We start from the raw sequence: 21155 nt of genomic DNA, 5'->3' as shown, positions 1-21155 counted from the left end.
TTGAAATCCTTGACAACACCGTTTGTGAAACAATATTTTGTGTAAGTGGAAACATCTTTAATTGCATGAAATATCACATTTGTTCTTTTTAAAGGAACAGATTCTAAATCGATAACTCAAAGATTTATTAAACACATTTTCAGCATATGACAGTCACAGTAAATTCTTTTCATTAATATATGGAAAATTATTAGTTTTAAGATGGGGTTTATAAAAACAATTCTGCATGTCAGTCAGTTAAGAGGGGTAAATCATCTTCAGCAAAGAGAGCTGATCTCACTCTTGCTGCAGCCCCACTTGCAGCAAGCGTTGGACAGTCCGAACTCTACTTCCCGTCCTTTCCTGCCTTCCCCCTGCAGAACCTCCAGCAATTTCTCTGAGAGCGGTGAGCGAGCTGAGCGGCTGAACCCGACAGCATTCATCACTTGATCTTTCAGTGCTTGGGAATTAGCAGGATCTTGCTCAGAAAGCTGAGGGATTGGATTCGCCCGCCACGGATCCAGGATTTCTTCTCCAATGAGGCCTGATTAAAAGGTGAACATGTATCAAAATCCTGGTTTGACATCAGAGGAAACATGAAACACGGTGATGTCGGTCACTGGCTCTCTATAGGGAGAGTGTTATTTTTTTCTGGTTCTGTGTGTTTTTATATATTAATGACATCAAAAGTTGCCACATTCAGGAATTTCCTGAAATTTGCTGATGGCACAATAATAGTGAGTCAGCCCGCTACAGGATGGAGAAGTTAGCCATCAGCCCAAGTTGTGACAGACTTTGTGAAATGATGCAGCATCCACTTCCTTCATCTCTATTAAAATTTTATAAGCAGTTCATATTTCACCCGCAGTAGATAAACTATCTTAGAGTTTTCATTTATTCTAAATCCAGGCTAGTTAGTCCTGTGGCTGAAGGCAACGACATGCCCAAGAGGATTCAAGACTAAAGCGAACTTAAACCATCTTGAAACAAATCAAGAACGTCATAGCGGATTATGCAAAGGCTGTTGCAAGAATCTTTTAATAGTTGAGATGTTTGTTGAGAGCAAAAGCATTTCCAGTCTGAGTGACTAACATAAATGTAAAGCTGAATAACATGAAAACATCTTGTACTGGTTTAATTAAACAGTTCATGTGGCTGCTTTCCAAATCAGTTAAATTTAGTTTCTTTTCATACCAAGTGTTTCACTGAGGAAGAAAAATATCAAACTATCCGTTTACTAATTAATCAAGGACATATCAATCATTTTCTTCCTACATCAGTCATTTCTTTTTAGCTGTGGAAATGGCTGATTATGACAGGTTCCTCAAGACAGTGACTAACAAAAACACAATTCAGAATAACTACAACATTCCTGCAATCTACAAAAATGACCCTTCAGGTATTGTTTGGTGCAAATTGAAAACATTTGAAGTGAAAAAAAAAAATGCTTTAGTGGTTTTATTCTGAAGAAGTGTCACATAATCAAATGTGACGTTCTGTACAATCTCCTTTCATTCCAGTCTTTTACAAAGCAAAAATGTCTGTCCAATTTTGTGATTGGTGCCTGTTAAAAAGCTGGTGTACAGCAGCATTGCGTGATGCGTTGCAGTGACAGAAAAGCCTTTCAAGGAACTCGTTACAGATGAGCTGCTAATGTTTATCCTGGATGGTACAGATTCAAGGTTTTATTTAAGGCTTGAGCTGCAAATTTGATAGACGTAGTAGTTTTTAGTTCAACTGAAAATAAAGAAATGCAAGATTACCCTAATGTATTGAATCAAGCCATATGCCCATAGCACTTGCAGGTTGTTGTTTGATGAGGTTTTAGAAGGAAAATGATTAGTTTTGATGTGTTTAATGAATAGGGGGAAAAAAAGAATCAGATTTTTAATTATTTGACCAGTAGATCACCAGTTAGAGCCATTCAAGAAAAACTGGTAAATTTTGATCTCTGGCCAAATAATTGGTCCCTTTTTTATAATTTACTCTTCTTTCAAGAAAAACATACCTCCTCCCTAAGAAAGGAAGTCAAAGAAATAATTGCACATTATTACATCCGATGTTTAATTTTCACTTTGAACTACTAGCACTTTCTTTATCTTTTCTTGTTGTTATTTTATTTGGTTTTCTATCGATTTTTATACCTCTTAATAAACTACTTTAAACATTGTCTTATTATTTTATAGAATACTGGTGGTTGTTTTTGTTTGTTTCTTTTTACTATGATTGTCAATCCAATTTTTCCCTTTTAGGGACAGTAAAGAAGATCTGAATTTGAATGACGAAAATAGCCATAAATTCAAAGTGAATTTTTATTATCTTACCTGAGTCTTCCACGCTTCTTCTCCAGCGAGAACCACCACATGTGAAAATGACGGCTCGTATGAACTCTCTTCCACACAGTTTTACCCCATAAAGTGAAGAATGACCGTCGGTACACTGTGCGAGGTGCACAAATACCATGACCAGGCCTAATGTCAACAGGGCTCCTTTGAACATGGTGACAGAATGGATGTCTCTGTGGTTCAGGATTTTTATTTTTTATTTTTGGATGGTCTCATCACCTTATAAAGACTTCAGAGCCTCACTTCCACTTATCAGCATCCTCAGAGATAAAACTGGTAACCTTTAGGGGCAACAATGCTGGCAGAAAATGGATGGTGCGAGAACCGGTGTCAACAGAACTCTCGGTAATCCAATCACCTGTGACCTTCAGCTGGCCTTTCAGTCCCTGACATCAGTCAGGTTGTGCCGTATGTCATCAGCATCGTCTCCTCGTCGATGTCTGTTCCAGTTTGGATGGAGATTACAATCCATTCACCCTAAAAATCCCCACGATTCAATAGGCTGGAGACACACACAAGATACTCTATCCTTATTATTGTTTTGTTCAGAAATATAGGAAATGGCTTCAGGATTGGGCGTCGCCATTAGGACAAAAAGTTGGTTTGGTCTGATGTAATCAGTGCACCTTTTTTCATGTTTATTGGGTGTTTATTGTATGTATGTATCATTTTTGATTTCACAATTATGTACTGTCTGCAAGATAGCAAGGCTCCATAACTCTGATCCTGTTTTCTGATGTATTTTACAAAGCAGCATCAAAGCTAATCCCAAATGGAAAAAGCACAAACAGGAACTGGAAGTGGTCTCTCAAGACAAGAACATTCACTGGTTGATTAGAAGCAATTAGAACAGCATGAGATTCATGAATTGAGTACCTCTGCAGCCTTTTGCAACTTACCAAGTAATTGTCCACATTACTGCTGGATTTCAAAGTACTTTGTGTCCGGGGAGCTCAGCGTAAAATGTATTTATTCTGTGCAATCTTGCATAAAATACTGAGAATTTGATCATTTGTGTACGGATTTATTTTAAACAACATCTTCATACCAACCCTGATTAAATAAAGATTATGACTAGACAAGAAAAAATAATTTCAGATTTAATCAATCAACAGTGTGCAATTTACAAAAGAATTACAGCACCACAAGTGGCGATTTAATGCCAGGCCTCTGTGAAAGTTACAGACAGAACCTATCCACCAATCAGAAAGCGAATATTGCACTGACGTTAGAACCGCCTCACGTGTAAGCCAATCAGCATTTGAGAAGGGGCGGCACAATGTATGGAGGGTAGCAACAGTTGCCCCGGTGAAGGCTAGGCGCCATAGTCACGGTAGTCCTGGCGACAAGAGCCAAGCAACCGAAGTCAACAACAACAAGCGGGATCAAAGGGAATAAACTTTATCGACTATTCAGGACAACGCCGGGAAATATAGGTGAAAACCTCTCAGAAGTGATCATGTAGTTTTTATGTTGATTACATGCGTGTGCTGGTGCGTTTTGTGGTGAAACGTGAAATCCGTCGAGCGTGTCGTGTGATGAAAAGTGGTTGCTAGCTTCTTTCCAAACGCAGACCGTTGTTATGGCGATGTCAGATCTTTGATAAGAGCACAAGATGGCGGCTGGCTTCTAGTGCCAATCGTACTTTTTTTTTTTTTTTTTTTTAGCTCTATCTGACCTCATGTTCGTGTTGGTTTTTTGACAGTTTCCTCGAAACTATGCTGAGGCGCGATTGTGTAGCGTGGTTATCTACTTGAGATATAGGAAGCTAGTAGGCAGCTAGCTCACTTAAACGTCAGAAGTCGACGCAGGCTGCTAGCGCGGAAAGCTACGTATCACTTTCTCGCGCTGAACTCACTTATCAAGCAAGCTGTCCAACTGCATTAATCATCGACGCGAGTCAAACACTCACACATTTTTTAGTCTGTATGCGTTCTGAAAACGAGAGATGCGTATGCTTAACCGTCTTTTTACGACTTTGAAAAAGTTTTTGGTGTGACATTGAATTCTTGAAGTCACTCCCGAGCGCACGGTATGCCACATGACCGACGAGTTGTGGGGAGTGGAGGGTATGGCAGGCCGTTTGTGAAATCACACTAGGATCACTAATTACTATTAAATGCAAATAATACGGTTCCCCCTTGTCGGAATATATATATATATATATTTTACTTATCAGAATTAAATGAAAGACGTCTACTTGAAACAAGTATTTCAAGGTTTCAGCTGGGAATATTTAAATGGGTAAAAATGATTTCATATGTAAAAGAAAGATCAGAGGGTATAAAAACGATGCTTTGAGGGCAGCACTGGCCAGTGAGTTGTACATGTGTCGTTTAGAAAAGTAATACATCAGATTTAAACTCTTTCCCACATTCAACATTTCATCCATCAAATAGCTAATTATTTTTGTTTCAAAAAACCTGAATTTTCTTTCTTAATTTGTATAGGACTTTAAGTTTCAGATGTCCAAGTATAATTAATAGAGTTTATCACAATAGTTAGGAAATTATTCGGAATAATTCTTACTATCCAGTAAAGTCTGTATGATAGTTAATCAAAATGACCAAGAGTTTTCAATTTATTAGTTTAGTTAGTTATTATTTCATTGGCTTTGATCCAAGGCAGCTATACTCTCTATAACCTGATTGCCATAGCAACCTCCAAATGGTAACAGGATAACTGCTTGCTGTTTTTTATACTAAAGGGTTAAATGACTCCATGTGTGCTCCAGCCAGAAATTACTTTGCTGATGTCTAAAACACCTTTTTGATGTACTAGTAATAATAAACCCTATCTATTTAATTTATTCATAATTGTTTATTCTCATGTTTCTCACTGCTGCAGTGAGGTCTTATTTAAAATGTGATTACTTAGTCAAAAAAAAAAAAAAAAAATTCAGGCACATATAGTGGATTTTCTGGCAGATATCAGGAGCTGTAACAGTGACCTCATTTATTGTAGCAGGAATTACATTTGAGATAACTGAAATAACACAAACAGTATTTTGCACAGCTGAAATAACTATTAATTTTAAATATGAAGAACCGATTTGACAAATATCTGGTTGGATGATTCTGTCCACATATTATGTCGTAAAATTGCTTCCCATATTAGGCTTACACAAACCTGAAACAAACTTCCAAAAAAAAGGTAAAAATTCTGAAACAGTTTCTTTAAATCAAGGCTGAAAAACCACCTGTTTAGAGCTGCCTTTGATTAGTAGCGTTGATCAATATACTTGGTTTATATTTTCTTGATGATTTTGACGATGGTATTTGACAAAATGTAATGCTTACTCCTTGCTTCGTAATTGGGTACTGTCTTCAGCTTTTATTGTGTAACGCATTTTGATTTGCCTTGTTGCTTAAATGTACTATACAAATGAACTTATTATCACTTAATATAATATAATATATATAATAAAATATAATCACTAAAGACATATAATAAAATCATAGACATGTATAATTACATCACATTAGTTAGAAAGAGAGGTCATTTTCTTATTTATTATTAAAACATCCTTACTAGATTTAAAAAAAAATGGAAACTGCTAAGTTCTTAGACCTATTCTGCTTCACACACACACAAAATAGTGCAAGCACACAAGGTCCGCTTGAGTAAAACATGTAGTGTATCGATAATAAGTAAGCAATTTGGGTTTCATTGTTTGTTCCCGGCACTTTAGTTAATGAGCGCTGCCTCCTTTTCATCCACAGAACTGGTGCCTCAACGGATTGGTTGCCATGGCGACTTGTGGATACTCTGAGGACCTTCAGCCTCAGCAGGCCAACGCAGTAACCATAGCAACGCCTGCTACCACCACGCCCTCATCTGCCAAAACTGCACACTTCCTGTCCGAGATCCCGGCAGCCTCTGGAAGCGTTTCGTCGGCCAGCCAAGCAGCCAGGGCCTCCAAAGCAGGACAGGATGCACTTTGTTCACAAGCGCCAACCACCCAGAGCCAGAAGGCAGTAGTGCCAAGTACGCCCACGCAGCACTACGTGGGCCCTGATATCCAGCACGCTGCTGTCCAGAAGAGTAATGGCCAGAGCGCTTCGCCCCAGTACATCATAGTGACTGTTACAGGTGAGAGACTGTCGTATAATTACATCACATTAGTTAGTTCATCTACTCCTCATTCGTTATGGCCCTTAGGTAAACTCAGTCTGGTGATTGTTTAGTTTTAGCATGAAGTGACCAGACCAGATCAACAAAGCAGAGGCTACGCCCTTTAGAAAAAGATAAAATATAATAGATGTTTCCATCTGTTTTGAATTTTAGAAGCCACATTACTGTGTGTGAATGGCACTAAAAATGTCCTAAAGTAGCAGCTCTATGCAAGTCTGCTCTCCTGCTGGATATCAATACACTGCAAAAACACTAAATCTTATCAAGTGTATTTGGTCTAGTTTCTAGTACAAATATCTCAGTGCACTTGGATTAAGACAAAACTAACTTACTAGTATGCTTTTTAGCAAGACATAGGAGTTTGTTTTTGGTCAATAATTCCTTATTATTGATTTAAAAAGTACTAGTTCCACTGACAGATTATTTCACTCATACCATGGAAAAATGTCTTGTAAATTGATTAATCTGCAAGTTTAAGTAGTAAGTTTTTTTAGTCAATATTAAGAAATTATTAACTTAATACAATCTCCTATATCTTGCTGTAAAGTTACTTGTAAGCTAGTTTTGTTTTATTTCAATTGTACTAAGATATTTGTACTAGAAACTAAACCAAAAATACTCGGTATGATTTTGCATTATAACTTTTGAAACTTTATTTGTGTGACAGTAGTGCTGGACGCCATCTTTGGATCTGGGTTCCTGAACGTATATAATTTTTATAATTAATATGGCTTTGAGTAAAAATACACCAGTTTCATGTTTGGACACAATCAACGTACGCTTATCGCATGATTTGATTGCTAACATGATCTAATTACTAACACAAATTTTACTAGTTCAGCACGATATATTTCCAAACCACTGAATTTGTCTTTCTCGTATGCTGGGGCTAAAATCTAGCCTGTTTGCTGCTGACTGCCAGTGTGCAGCTGTAGGTCAGCTACTACAACAGTTTTACTTAACGTCTTCTCCGCCCCTGAAGCTGGATTATAGCTGATCTTGGCACGAAGATCAGCTGTGTTTAAGGCACGAAGGTTTCAAGCTGTATTCTCAATACTCATGGAAAAGTCCCATGGAAAAAATTTGTATTTTTTTAAGGTATTATAGTATATTATAATATAGTATTATAGTAACACAAACACTTAACTTGCTTTTATTCAAGAACAAAAATGGAAAAAAAAAATTTCCCGCTGTTGTTAAAAGGAAATATTTCTAAACAGCTAAATTTGTTTTCCCTGGAAGGAGGAGGGGGGACGGGGTAGCTTTCGCTAAGCCAGCCGAGTAACGGTGCTTAACAGCAGGAGAGGAAGGGGCCGTGCTGAGATTCGCTACGCTCCCAAACAGCTGCTGAAAACTCCGCTTGCTCTCACTTTCTTTGGCATCTCATTAAAAGATTTCAAACTGTTTTTAAAACCATGGTATACCTTTAATCAATTTTAATGGGTATTTACTAGCTCAACGTTTCTTTGTCTCGTTTGTGTAACATTTTCAAACAAATGGACCTCCCATAACTTGATCCTATGTGTCTTGTATGTTAAATTTAGGGCTTATCTATTCCTAGATGTCTCTCCCTGATTGTATCAGGTAACATTGTGCACTCTCACCTAGAGTTAAAAGCTCACAGGCCTGGGCCTTGTTCCCATTTCATAAGTGCAACTAGTTGGACTAGTTGCACTGAATCTGAATATTTCTTAGCAGTTCCAACTCATAAAATAACCCCATTCAGCTTATTTGTTGTTGTTTTGTTGTTGTTGGTTTTTTTTGCTATAAGCTTTTAGGATTTTAAAATTCCTAAAAGTGTTGTTTTAGCACCCCATAGATAAATGTATAGTTTGTTGCTTATTTTTTTCTTTCAAATAAAATTCAACAAGCAGTTTTAATGTTGCTGACTTAAAACTGCAGTTAGCAACATTAGCAACATTTGAAAATGCTATTCAAATTAGCATTTTGAATGACCATCATAGCACAGTGGAAAAAAAGCTCTTATTTCAGGAAGACATACAGTTATATATATATATATATATATATATATATATATATATATATATATATATATATATATATATATATATATATATATATATATATATATATATATATATTTATTTATTTTTTGGTAAATATTGTGAGAATGATCTGGATTAAGTCTTTATTCAGGGTGTCCTTACATCCTTAAAAAGTCTAAAATTTATCTAATATTAAGGCCTTACATTTCTGAATTTCATTTAAAGCAAAGTAAGTTGGCCTCAAATCACAGGTCTTAAATTTGGTTGTGGTCAGATTATTGAATCTTGTATATTACCGGTAGTCTTTTTTTGTTTTTCTCACAGGACTTTTTTGTCAGGCAAAAGTTTGAGTCACATGCAGACATCTTCACTGTGTTCTGTGACTCAAAGAGGTTGTGGCTACCAGTAAGCTAGCAAGGGTAAAGCTAGCTAGCCTTTTTTATATGTCCATTATGGGTAAGTGGAAATTTATCACCCGTTGGCCGGACGATGTTCATCTTAACCATTGGCTGACTGCTGGTGCCAACCCATGCGATTTATTTTATTTTTCTTTTGTACATGTCTGTTGTGGGAGAGGTCTTAAATGATAATGATCTTAAAAGGTCTGGAAAAACCTTAAATTTGAGTTGGTGAAAACTGCATTAACCCTTTTGTGTTTCATCATTAACTGTCCACCATTTCTTTTTTTTGTGGGCATTACAAAAAAGCCACTTTAGGCACATCTAATATGAGAATTGATCTATAGTTTATAAATTTTAATATTCATATGTGCCACAGTTAGGTGGAGGTTCAGTAGCTCAGCCAAAGTTTGAAGAAAGAAAGCAACAGGATAAGAAGGGTTCTGCTCTCGGTTTTTTATTTAAATCCTGAAGGTTACAAAGAAGTGATTGCCCTCTCCACTGCCTGCTCTCCATCCTTTGTTTTCCTCCTCCCGTCCGTCGGCCCACATGCACCTCTCATTTCCCGCTCTCATCTGATCTGCATGTTTACAAGATGGAGGGATTTTTCTCTCCATCTGGGGAGATTAGCTGTCCAAGGCTGTCCTTTTGCATGCAAGATATAAGGACAGAAGGGGAGAGATGGGCAGACACACTTTCCCTCTTCCATGTTTGCTCCGTGGAGCCCAAAAAAGAAATTAGGTAGCAATATGTTCTGCGCCGGCTGTTATTATGACTTGGAGGCGGTTTTTCGTGAGTACCAAACTTGTTGTTGGGGTCTCTGCGACCTTTCTTTTTTTGTTGTTGTTGTTGTTGGGGTTTTTTTGTCTTCTTGTGAACATCTCCCTCCTCCATCGCTCTGGTGTCTTTCAGAGGGATCGGCTCACTCCAACGATAGCCTGTCGGACTCCAGCCCACCTGCTCCTGGCATCCCTACTCAGGTGGTCCAGGCCGTGCAGACTCCGCCACAGGTGAGAAACGCACAATGCCATCCAGACGACTGTGCAGCAGCCTGCCTTAACTGATGAGTTTGGGACTGCCTCTCCCACAGAGGTCAGTGTTGCAGGCAGTGACGCAGCCAACCAAGAGGATTCAGACAGGCCACATCAGCAGCCTGCAGTCTGTGCATATTAACCAGGAGGTAAACAGACTCTCTCTCTCTGCATAACACACACTAGATAAGATCCATGCACTTAGGCTCACGTAGGCCCGAGTAGCACATAAATTATGTATCTCAGTTGCATCTTTGTAGTTACACATAGGATGTTTAACATAGCTTTATTGCTGATTATTTAACGTTATACTCTGTGGGAGAAAGCTCGAAGTTCAAGTTAAGGAGGTCAAAATGATTTGTTCAAAGTGAAAATTTGGATCTTAATTGGTTGGTTTTTTTTTGTTTTTTTTTTGAATCGGCTTGTTTTTGTTTTTGGTATAATTTTTTTTTTTGAAGATCCTGTGATTATGCAAGCAAGGTGTGAGTTTATTGGTTGTCATTTAAATTAACGCTCTGCTAAATATTTTTGGGCCTGGTCAGCAAGTGGATGTGGTAATAGGGCACTGACTGGTTTTCTGATTATGAGTTTTATTGGGTTGATAAATAAAAAACAATAAATTAAAAAAACTCAGCCCCTTCACTCACCCGTGCTCCCTTTCTCTTCAAACTGCCTTGGGATCCGAGGATCAGGACCAGGCTAAGAATTTGTTTAATTTTGAGAATAAAGTCATATTATTGTGACAAAAAATTACTACGACAAAAAAGTCAAAACAATTTGAGAATAAACTCATAATATTACCAGAATAAAGTTGCAACATCAGTAGAATGAAGTAGTCATTTTATGGTGACTCCTGAGAAAATAATGATATAATGAAAATGAAGAACACTGGAGCTTTAGTTTTTTGATGCGCTAATTTGGGATTATTTTTTTTTGAACTAACATTACAACTAAAGGTGGCCCGAAAAGCATCAATTCTAAAAACCAAAATCCAAAAATGTTCTCCCTTTAGTTACTTTGAAGGACTAAAATATACTGACAAGTATTTGACTTCCCCTGAAATGTATGAAAATGACAGGAATGCAGGATTCCAAAATAAAACCACCAGCATGATAACATTAGCTATATTAGAATATTTTCCTAAATATTTTGTTTATTTTATCTTATCTCCTTCAACTTTTTGCAAACAATTGTTTGGTTTTGCGTTTCACTCTCAAGGTTATCAGGTGTCAGTCACATTTGCTGCTTTTGTTCCAGCCAAAGGAAACTAGCAGAAATATTCAGCAAGAATAATTTGAAACCCAAAATGTTCTATTGTCAACTATTTTCACTAACCTTGTGTTGTTGTTACTTTAAAGTTATAATCAGATTGCTTGAAAACTGTTGGACTTTGCCCCTTATTTCCAGTGAAATTAACTCATTGCTTCTGGATACAAACACATTTTGGACAATTTTGTCCCATTTTTGTGGTAGAAAATGGAGATTGTAGATGAATTAGAGCAGAGACTGAGAGCCTGTCTTTTTTGTCCAACATCAGGGTCTGATGTTGGACCTCACAAACGTTCTAAAGATTCTAAAACTCGCCCAAAGCCTGCATCATGTTAATCCCAATGGATTAAGAATGGAACTTCACTTGTGCCAGTTTTGTTGCCATGGGACTGGAAACCATTAATGCTAATCTCGTCTTTCTTGATTGTTCAGGTGGAGCACGTTTACTCGGACCAGGTGCAGTACGTGGATGGAGCAGAAGATGCGGCTTTTACCACATCCGCAATGTGCGCATCGCCTCATAATCCTTTGTTGACACTCAGGTGGAAACATTCTGTCTGCAGGTGTTGATATCTGATTTTTTTCCCCCTCTCCAGTCGATCAAACAGCTTCCCTTTCTCCGACTCGCCCCTCTACACCCAGACCCCTCCCGCATCCTCCTCCGCCTTCTACGAAGCCACGGCCAGCTCTGACTCAGACCTCCCCGGATCTGTGACTTCGCAGGCGGTTTCCGTGGCGACGGCAGGAGCCAACAGTGGGGCTGGCACGGCGGGATATGTCATCCAGGGGGGCTATATGTTGGGAGGAGGAGGCGCAGCAGCAGCAGGTGGGGGAGGGGGAGGACAGAGTTACTCTAGCCCCAACTCTCGCGCCCCTCCCGCTACTGTGAGTATATGAGATCCAATGAGATGCAGCGACCAGGAAGTCCAGTCCATTCATGTCCGCGGTGTCCTCCCTCTCTTCCCTTCCTCCCCTCAGGTCCAGTGGTTGTTGGAAAACTACGAGGGGGCCGAAGGGGTCAGCTTGCCCCGCTGCACCCTCTACTACCACTACATCCTGCACTGCCAGGAGCAGAAACTAGAGCCAGTTAACGCTGCGTCCTTTGGTAAACTCATCAGGTCCGTCTTCATGGGGCTCCGCACGCGAAGACTGGGCACCAGGTAGACACATTTACCCGAATTATGTAGGAGCGGCGTCCAGGGCGAAGGCATCACTTCTTCTCTTTGCGTTCCTCTGCAGAGGAAACTCCAAGTACCACTACTATGGCCTGAGGATCAAATCCGGCTCCCCTCTGCTCAGACTCATGGATGAGCAGCAGCACATGGCCATGAGGCAGCAGCCTTTCTCACAGAAAAACAGGTATCGGCTTAAGAGCTTCACATCATGTTATAACGTTAATCCCCTCATTAAAAACATACCTGGAGTGTTGCCTTAGTTCTTTCACACACGTTTGAGAAAACCTTGAATCTCCCGTGGCAACCATTCAGGGGTCCCTAAGTGCTTGTTTTCACAAAGCAACATGTATTTCCACAAAGCTCCTCCAGTTTCCTTATGGAAACGGGGAGACGTTACGGATCACCCCTCCCCGTCGCCTTCCTCATTCAGCTCCTTCAAACTAGCAGCAGCAGTAATTAGCAAACACCTGACGACCTGCTGAGCTCATCGTACAAACTACTTCTCAGGTCAAGGCTCCTAAGAAAAACGTTAAAGGCTTAATGGAGAGACATTGCTGTGATGATGTGCTAAAGGCGGAACGTGACAGAAAATCAGCTTCTTAAAGAGGCGGAGGCCCAATTTCAAGATGCTAAATTGTGAAATCAAATTTCCGTTAAGTTGTGATTGATATATAAAGCACATTTATAGTAACTGGAGCTAACATAATTACTTGATTGTGCTATAAAATGGTGCTATGTGGCTGAAAAATACAGAATACTGCCCCTTTAAATGAAAATACTTGTATCATAGTTTAAAGAAGCAGATTGACTGAAATACAAACTAATCATTTTAGTGGTGACTGGCCACTCATATGGAACTGCCCGCAATTTGTACAGTACACAATCTCACATGTCAAAAATGGTACTTGAGATGAATGGAGCTGGATAAGGTTGCAGATATATAAGAATATCTGCAACCTAAACTTACAATCAGAGCTGCAATTGAATTAGTTTAGATTAGAGTATATTCATGTGTTAGAATGACCTAGTCAAAGTCCAGACCTAAATCCAGCGAAAAATCTGGTAACATCTGAAATGCATTTTCTACTCTTTTTCTTTTTTCGTGTTGTATGAGCCGCTTTCCCACCTGTCGTATTCTGACGGTTTTTGTGCGCTCCGATGCGTTTCCCTGATGATTTTGACAGGATAAAGCCACTGCAGAAGACACAGGGGATCGCTAACGGGACATCGGGTGTGGCGGGTCAGCAGCAGGTGGCGGCGCTCTCTGATATTTCCGCCCAGGTGCAACAGTATCAACAGTTCCTCGGTGAGAAACGTGAACCCCAAATGTTTCCCCCTTTTGTTTATTGTTACATGGTTTTATCACAGCAGTGGATTTCTTCTTAGCCTGATGACTAAGTGAAAGGCCACAGATGCTAACATCTTTGTGTTTTTGTTTGTTTTGTCTTGAAACGAGAAGGGGAAAAAAAGTTAAGTGTTTATGTTCTGTTTTTTTGTGTGTGTGTGTGTGCTTTCAGAAGCATCGAAGCTGCTGCCAGAATTTGTGAAAATTGATCTGCATGATCAAGCCCTGCCCGATGGGATCCACTTGGAGCACCTGAAGGCCTTCCAGGCTCTGTACAGAGAGCACTGTGAGGTAGGAACCGGATGGCTTTACTCACTGACAGTATTCCATTTGCTTCTGCATATTTTTTTCCATCTTATTGGATTTTTAGAGTAAAAACAATATACATTTCCAATATACCGGCTAGTCGAACGTTGACGTAGCGCTCCTCCCTCTCGCTCACAGGCTGTTCTGGATGTGATGATCAACCTTCAGTTCACTCTGGTTGAGACTCTGTGGAAATCCTTCTGGAGGTTCAGCCAGAGCAACGACGCAGAATCTCTCAACCTGTAAGCATCTTAAGCACGATTATGAACGTCTTAGTAAAATTTCTCAAAAGGATTAATAATTCCCCCTTGAACCTTGTCACAGAAAGTCATTTCTGCATGTAGCCATCAGACTATACGACACCTTTAAATTTACTCTGGAGTCATTTGTGGATTTATAGACTTGCATATTTTCATGTACATATTTGTTTTTATTTACCGGTAATTTTATCCATTTAAGTTACGTGTAATTTCACACTTGTGCTATACATTTTATACCTAATATTTTCTAATATTTAGCACTTTGGCTGGATTAACTTCTGGTCACGTCTGGTGATCAAGAAATTATATTCTTATTCTCATTTTATTGGGATTTTATGTGACGCAGTAGCGCCTGACTGTGGCGTTGACGTGAAGTGACAGTATGATCAAACTTTTTCAAAAATACCAATCTAAAAAGTGTGGTGTGCATCTGGACTTAGCCCCCTTTTACTCTGACATCCCTAAGCAAAATTCAGTACAGCCAACTTTTTAAATGTCAGTTTATTAAAATAATAGTCTATTGACACAGTGGGACGTGTCGTATATTATTATTACAATTTTTTTTTTTTATCTGTATCTTTCTTCCACTTCCTGACTGTGGGCTCCTTCGTCACATAGAATCCCAACGAGATAAATGAACGTTTAAGGTTGCAGCCTGACCTAACTCACTGCCACAAAGACAGAAACACTCTCCTCTTGTGCAACTCCTCCGTCAGTCACGACGAGTCTGAGAAACGGTTGCCCAGGTCCTGTTTGGTGGCTCTGTGCAAGTTTGAACCGGTGCTGCGGTGGACCAGGGACTGCGACAACCTGCTCTACCAGACGCTGGTGGAGATCCTGATCCCAGACGTGTTGAGACCCATCCCCAGTAAGTCAGCGAGGAAACCTGGAGATCAACTCTCAGCTGCGTCAAACTTAGCGACCAAAGAACAATGTTGTAGCAATTCTTTTCATATGTTTGTATTTAAAGCAAGAAAAATCTAATCTGTTCATATTAATTATGTAAAATAATTTGTGCTACAAAAACTACAGTAAATGTGGTGATATTTATATAATTTTTTTTACTAGTTGGTTGCATATTTAGCTTGCTTTAGAACGGTTCCTTTTGTTTTCAAATGTTTCGAGAGATCATGGTACATTTCATTGTGTTAATGACAAATTTCTCGCCCTTAGGTGCCTTAACTCAGGCCATCCGCAACTTTGCCAAGAGTCTGGAGAATTGGCTGACGGGCGCCATGATGAACATCCCTGAGGAAATGGTCCGCATCAAGGTGTGATAACCTTTACAGACTGGTTGCCATGCTAGGTTGTTTTAGACTTCCTGTTTAGTTTTACTACTTGAACAACTTAATTAAGGTGGTTTAGAAACATGCTAGAAGTTTAAATATGTCTTTGATTGCAAAACCTTGGAAAAGTATTTATACCCCTTGAACATTTCCACATTTTGTCGTGTTACTTCCTCAAACCGTCTTTTTGGTGGGATTTATGTCAAATTTTAATGCCTAGATTAGTGGTGCCCAAAATGTTTTGCTCTGGTGGACAAAACTGGCAAATTTAAATTACTGGCACAAAAAAAGAAAAAACAAGTTTATTGTGTGTTGTTTTGTTTTTTTTGTGTGTTTTACCTGCGCAACAATAAACACAGTTATTAAAATCTGTATATCATTAAAGGAATTTCAGACTGCTGCCTTATTAAAAGGAAAACGGACAATTTCCAAATTTTGCAATTGTTTCCTTTTTCTATTGGTGGACCAATTTTTGCCATTCTTGACCTGTGGTCAGGGGCCAAACAAAAATAATTTTTTCCTAGCGCATCTTTGGTTAAGATCAGGGGTGTCCAAAGTGTGGCCCGAGGGCCATTTGTGGCTCATGGATTGATTTTCTGTGGCCCCTAAATGATAAAAATGCGTCTGGTGGTGGATGCAGATGGAGACCTTTGGAACCAATTAGGACAAAACTGTGACCCACAAATTAAAATCTGGTTGTAAGATGACAAATGCAGAGAAATTAACACTTCAGCAAAATGTCAAGAAAATGCGTTTCCTCATTTTTACGTCTCATCTGTTTAAAGAAAAAAAAAAAAAAACTTGACATTGATGTTTATGTTGTGATTTTCTGACATTCAGCCATTTGCTAAGGCTACTACATGTTTCATTTCCAGGTCGTGTGCGTGGGCTCGTTCTCCCAGACGTTACGCCGCTACACCAGCCTGAACCATCTGGCGCAGGCCGCCCGTGCCGTCCTCAAGAACTCGGCTCAGATCAACCAAATGCTCTCCGACCTCAACCGCGTCGATTTCACCAATGTGCAGGTCGGTGTTGATACTCGCCGTCTGCCCGTCTCTGTGAAGCCGGGTGGCTGGACACTGAGCCCCGTGTGCCCGTCCTCAGGAGCAGGCATCCTGGGTGTGTCAGTGTGAAGACCGCGTGGTCCAGCGGCTGGAGCAGGACTTCAAGACCACGCTGCAGCAGCAGAACTCCCTGGAGCAGTGGGCTTCCTGGTTGGACGGAGTCGTTTCCCAGGTGCTAAAGCCCTACGAGCAAAACCCAGCGTCGCTGCCCAAGGCGGCCAAAGTCTTTCTGCTCAACTGGTCCTTCTATAGGTAAGTGCACATTTATTGCCAGTTGGCTGGATGAAGTTTGTAAATTCCACTCATAGTGGTTTTAAAAAGTCTTAAATTTAAGTTGGTGAAACCCAGACTAGGAAATGCTTCAAGCTTTTTCTTTCAACTTACATTTTGTACATAACCTCCTTCTTCCCCAGCTCCATGGTGATTCGGGACCTGACTTTGCGCAGCGCCGCAAGTTTCGGCTCCTTCCACCTGATCCGCCTGCTGTACGACGAGTACATGTACTACCTGATCGAGCACAGGGTGGCCAAGGCCAAAGGGGAGACGCCCATCGCAGTCATGGGAGAAGTACGTTGTAACGGCGCGCGCTCTCTCGGCGCAAGGTGCAAATTGTTTTTGGATTCGATCTTCCTTTCATCTTTGCTGTTTTGTCTTTTCTCTGTTGCAGTTTGCCAGCACCGTTAAGAACAGAAACTCTCCAGATCTGGATAAAGGTAAAGAAAACATTCCTGATGCACAAAGGAGCATTGCTGTCATGGAGGAAAATACATTTTTGAACATTATCACACTGTCACATTACAACGTTACGCTTATGTTGGACAAAACGAGATAATTATGTTGTATAAATGTGATAATTTCATCCAGAAGGCGGTGGTAGTGTGCTTTTAGTTCTTAATGAAGGCCAGTACAATCACTCCAAGCCTTTAGATGTGGCCAGCCTTCCTAATTGACCGGCTGGAAAGCTACAGAAGACATTAGTTAAAATTTCTTGATTCCAGTAGTTTGGAACGAAGGCAAAGGAAGTGGTCGATGCTACGGGTTGATGTAAACCCTGAACCTAATGTCATGGGGATGTAGATTTCTACGACTTTGTTTTTGTAGTTATAGCACCAATAAGCTAGCCATATTTTTAGCCATTTATTTCTCATAACATTCCGAAAATAGGCTTGTATATAAACTTCTTCCTCTGTTGAGTCTCGTCAATGCAGCCTAAAGCACACTACCGCCACCATCTGGAAGAAGTTGTACCGTTCGTACAGTCTGATTATCACGTTATAACGTAATCATGTCTGAAGATGTATTTTCCTCTGTTTGACGGCAACGCGCGTTTAGCTTTCCCCCACGCTCTTGTCCTTACCGCCGACATTTGTCCGTCAGAAGAAGAAGAGGACGACGACGAGGAGGACAGCGAGGAGGAGAGCGGCGAGATCATGCTGCAGTCCAGCTCCCTGAAGGTGGACGACGAGGAGAAGTGCGACATGGAGCCGCCAGCCAAGCAGCCCAGGACCAGTTTGAACCTGCACCACGCCCTGACCCAGGCCCACGGCGCATCGCCCTGAGTTAAACGCGCGCTCGCTTTTACGTTTCAGATCATGCCATCCTGTCCTGAAACCACGGCGGTCTGCATCATGTCTGCTTGTCTGTTTGTGAAACCTGGGAATGTGGAAGAGCCCATCTCTGATTATTTTTTTTCTCTCTCTTTCTGTTCTGTACTTTTGTGTTGCTGTCGTTGACCTCTTTGCCTTCACTCGACCGTCTCCTTCCCATCTCCCCTTGCTCCCTGTGCCTTCCCCGTCTGCCCAGTGCCCACGCCCATAAAGCCTGGCCCGTCAGTACAATACACTCTTGACTTCCCTCCTGTCCTGCCTTAACCACTGACCTGAGTGCTGTGGAGCGATGAGAATCGTCCCGTCTCCTTCAGCAGTACTTCTTTAACTCAAACGCATTGCTTGCCTTTAATGAAATGACTATGCAGTGGGGTGCGAGGGGGATGGAGGTGCAGGACTTTAATTAATGTCTCTGTAAGAAACTTACATCTAAGAGTAGCATCTGGAATGATACAGCAGCATGAATTATGTCTGAACAGTTTTAGGTGAGGTTGGCTTTTTTTTTTTTTTTTTTTTTTTGGAGTTTGTTTTTGATTCGGCCACCTAACTGATGATCTGTGCCTTTAAGAGATTTCTAATCTCAAAAAAAAAACAACAAACAAAAAGTTTGTGATCTATATAAACACACATATATTCTATTCTGCATTGTGGATTAATAAATGAATGTCCTGTGAAGTGGTCTTGGTGTTGTCATGAACTTTAGTACAGTTAGTAACTAGTGTGCCTGTCAAAAGTATTCACACCCTTTGAACTTTTTCACTTCTTTGTTTAAAATCGCACCTCAAAGCAGATTTTATTGGGATTTTGATGGAGTAGATCACCAGGAAGCACTTTATGACTGTGAAGTGGAAGGAAAAAATATGTGGTTTTGTTTTTGTTTTGCAGTCAATCGGGTATTTGCATAAATCATCTTTCAACTCAGTTTCAGCTTCATGTCTCTTTGGTATATGTTTCTACCACCTTTCCACATCTAGATATTGAATTTATTCCCTGCAAGTTTAAAAAAAAAAAAAAAAAAAATTTCCTTCTTCCTTTTTCCCGCTGAACAAAAGTATTCCCACAGCATGTGTCCCCCTACTTTGCTTGTGGAAAACTGGAAATCTGTCCAGAATATTTATTATAAAGATAAAATATAACTTAATATTTTCCATCCACTTTATAGTTGCTCACTACTTCCAAGTGATCTGTCACATAAAATCCCAATAAAAAAAACGTACGTTTTTGGTTCTAATGTAAAAAAAAAAAGGTATGAATAATTTTGCAAAGTGTTGTATATTTATCTAAAAAAAAAAGATGGTGGCACTCCTGCTAGGTGATGGTCTTTATTTCTTTTCTCCCTTTCACCTATCTTTCGGTTTACGTGCAACACCTTCACACACACACACACACCTTTTCTACAACGCTGTGCCCCTTTTCAGCGGGTCACATGGCCAGGCCAAAGCCCATCCCGGCTCTTGAGGAGCATTTCCGTTGCGTCGTACCAGCTGCAGCTGTCTCCAGAGGTTTTTGTAGAGAAGAAAGTTGATGTTTATTTTATGAAATGGCATACTGTGGATGAATTTTATTGTGTATCTTTTGTGAAAACGGTTAAATATCTATATCTGCTCTATTTTTTATGTCGTCTTACCATTATTGCCTTAAGATGTTGTCCTAACGTCCATCATCCGGAGTGAAAACATGGCGTGCGTTTCCTCTGTGATAACGGTCTCAGCATGTGAATGTGGTGGCTCTGTGTGGACTCCCCTCCTCTCCCTCCTCCAAAGAACATAATGCTCACATCCTGCAGCTTCTTGTGTTGCATGAGCAAAAATGACTTTTATGTTCCAAGTGTGAAACTAAAAATTCTAGCTGTGGGATGTCTCTCAGGACCATGTCTTCACCGAGATCCCACCAAAGATCTTTGCAAATGAAAAGAAAAAAAAAAAAAATGGTATGTTCTGTTTAAATGTACATGACAGAAATATCTGACTTGAAAAGTATAAATTAACCTTTTGATGTCAAAGTTTGTGAATTTGTTCCTTGCTTGTATTGGGGAACCCTTTTTCTAAATTTTGTCCTCTTGATGTTATACTGGAGCTCTTTGTACTTAAATCTGTGATCGACGTTTGTAGCTTCGTCCCTTCAACTAAAGAGATGTGATTTCTCTCCACGCCTGAGTTTTGTCCCGTCTTTGTTCCTCACCTATACACGTCTTTCTCATCTGATCAAGATGCCAAGTCAGGCCTTTTAAGTTTTCAGTAGTATATGTATTTTATTTTTTTGCAATACAAATTAAGTTCAAATTCAATTTTTTAAATTAAACGTATCCATTTTAACTCCGACATAATGTTACATGTCTTATTTTTAAGTAAATTAACTCCAGCCTCACCCTTCCATCTATCAGATACAAACGTAATTTAATCTCCAGCTAAACCAAGCCGCTTCCAGATGCTTAAAGATGCCACAGCAAGAATTATAAAGGTCCTACACAAATGTAGCAGCTACACTATAGTATCTACACTTATTAATACGATGAGACGACATGCAGGGGCTCTGTCTGCAATGATAAAGATTCTGTCACTTTAGCATGTTGAATACTTAGGCTAACCTTCGAAGCAAAAGTTTAAACTATTTTTAAAGAAGCGCAGCACGAAAGTCTACAAGCCACACTAGACTTGTGTATCATTTCTGATTTACAACGCCCTCTAGGGGCCGTCACACGAAAACAGAAAATAAAAGTCCAAAGTATTTGTCATAATAGTAACTATTAGACACAGCGAAGAAAAAAAACAACATTTAATGTGTATATTAAATGTGAAAACAAACTGACTCAGAAATAGACAACATCTAAGCATGTTGTCTACTTGCACAACATACCGTATACATACCGTGGCCACAGAATTTTCAGATCAACTTGACCACTTATTCAGTAAGTGTGTAAAGAGCATTAAACTTTCAGCCACAGTTGATC

At 39.8% G+C, this 21155-nt stretch overlaps 2 protein-coding genes across 4 annotated transcripts; one reads left to right on the top strand and one right to left on the bottom strand.

Moving 5' to 3' along the window:
* Positions 1-35: 35 nt before the first annotated feature.
* Positions 36-3263, bottom strand: rln3b (relaxin 3b). Its single transcript, XM_032562027.1, has 2 exons — positions 2304-3263; positions 36-523 (listed from the first exon to the last, which is right to left on the bottom strand). Exons 1-2 carry the CDS (start codon positions 2476-2478, stop codon positions 258-260), a joined length of 441 nt encoding a protein of 146 aa, XP_032417918.1. The 5' UTR covers positions 2479-3263; the 3' UTR covers positions 36-257.
* Positions 3264-3605: 342 nt separating this feature from the next.
* rfx1b (regulatory factor X, 1b (influences HLA class II expression)) lies at positions 3606-20354 on the top strand. 3 transcript variants are annotated; one of them, XM_032562104.1, is made up of 18 exons: positions 3606-3760; positions 6047-6416; positions 9775-9872; positions 9953-10042; positions 11595-11668; positions 11759-12047; positions 12141-12322; positions 12402-12521; positions 13522-13643; positions 13855-13973; positions 14127-14230; positions 14965-15116; positions 15422-15519; positions 16410-16559; positions 16639-16850; positions 17012-17165; positions 17266-17311; positions 17979-20354. In XM_032562104.1, exons 2-18 carry the CDS (start codon positions 6074-6076, stop codon positions 18155-18157), a joined length of 2532 nt encoding a protein of 843 aa, XP_032417995.1. In that variant the 5' UTR covers positions 3606-3760; positions 6047-6073; the 3' UTR covers positions 18158-20354. The 3 variants fall into 3 exon arrangements, with proteins under 3 accessions (XP_032417995.1, XP_032417993.1, XP_032417994.1); XM_032562102.1 differs by having other exon boundaries at positions 3607-3760; positions 17976-20354; XM_032562103.1 differs by lacking the exon at positions 3606-3760 and adding an exon at positions 3949-4356 and having other exon boundaries at positions 17976-18157.
* The last annotated feature ends 801 nt before the right edge of the window (positions 20355-21155 follow it).

Source organism: Xiphophorus hellerii, chromosome 5 (assembly GCF_003331165.1).
Source record: "Xiphophorus hellerii strain 12219 chromosome 5, Xiphophorus_hellerii-4.1, whole genome shotgun sequence".
Taxonomy (NCBI): domain Eukaryota; kingdom Metazoa; phylum Chordata; class Actinopteri; order Cyprinodontiformes; family Poeciliidae; genus Xiphophorus; species Xiphophorus hellerii.
This window is presented reverse-complemented; position numbering and strand designations above follow the sequence as displayed.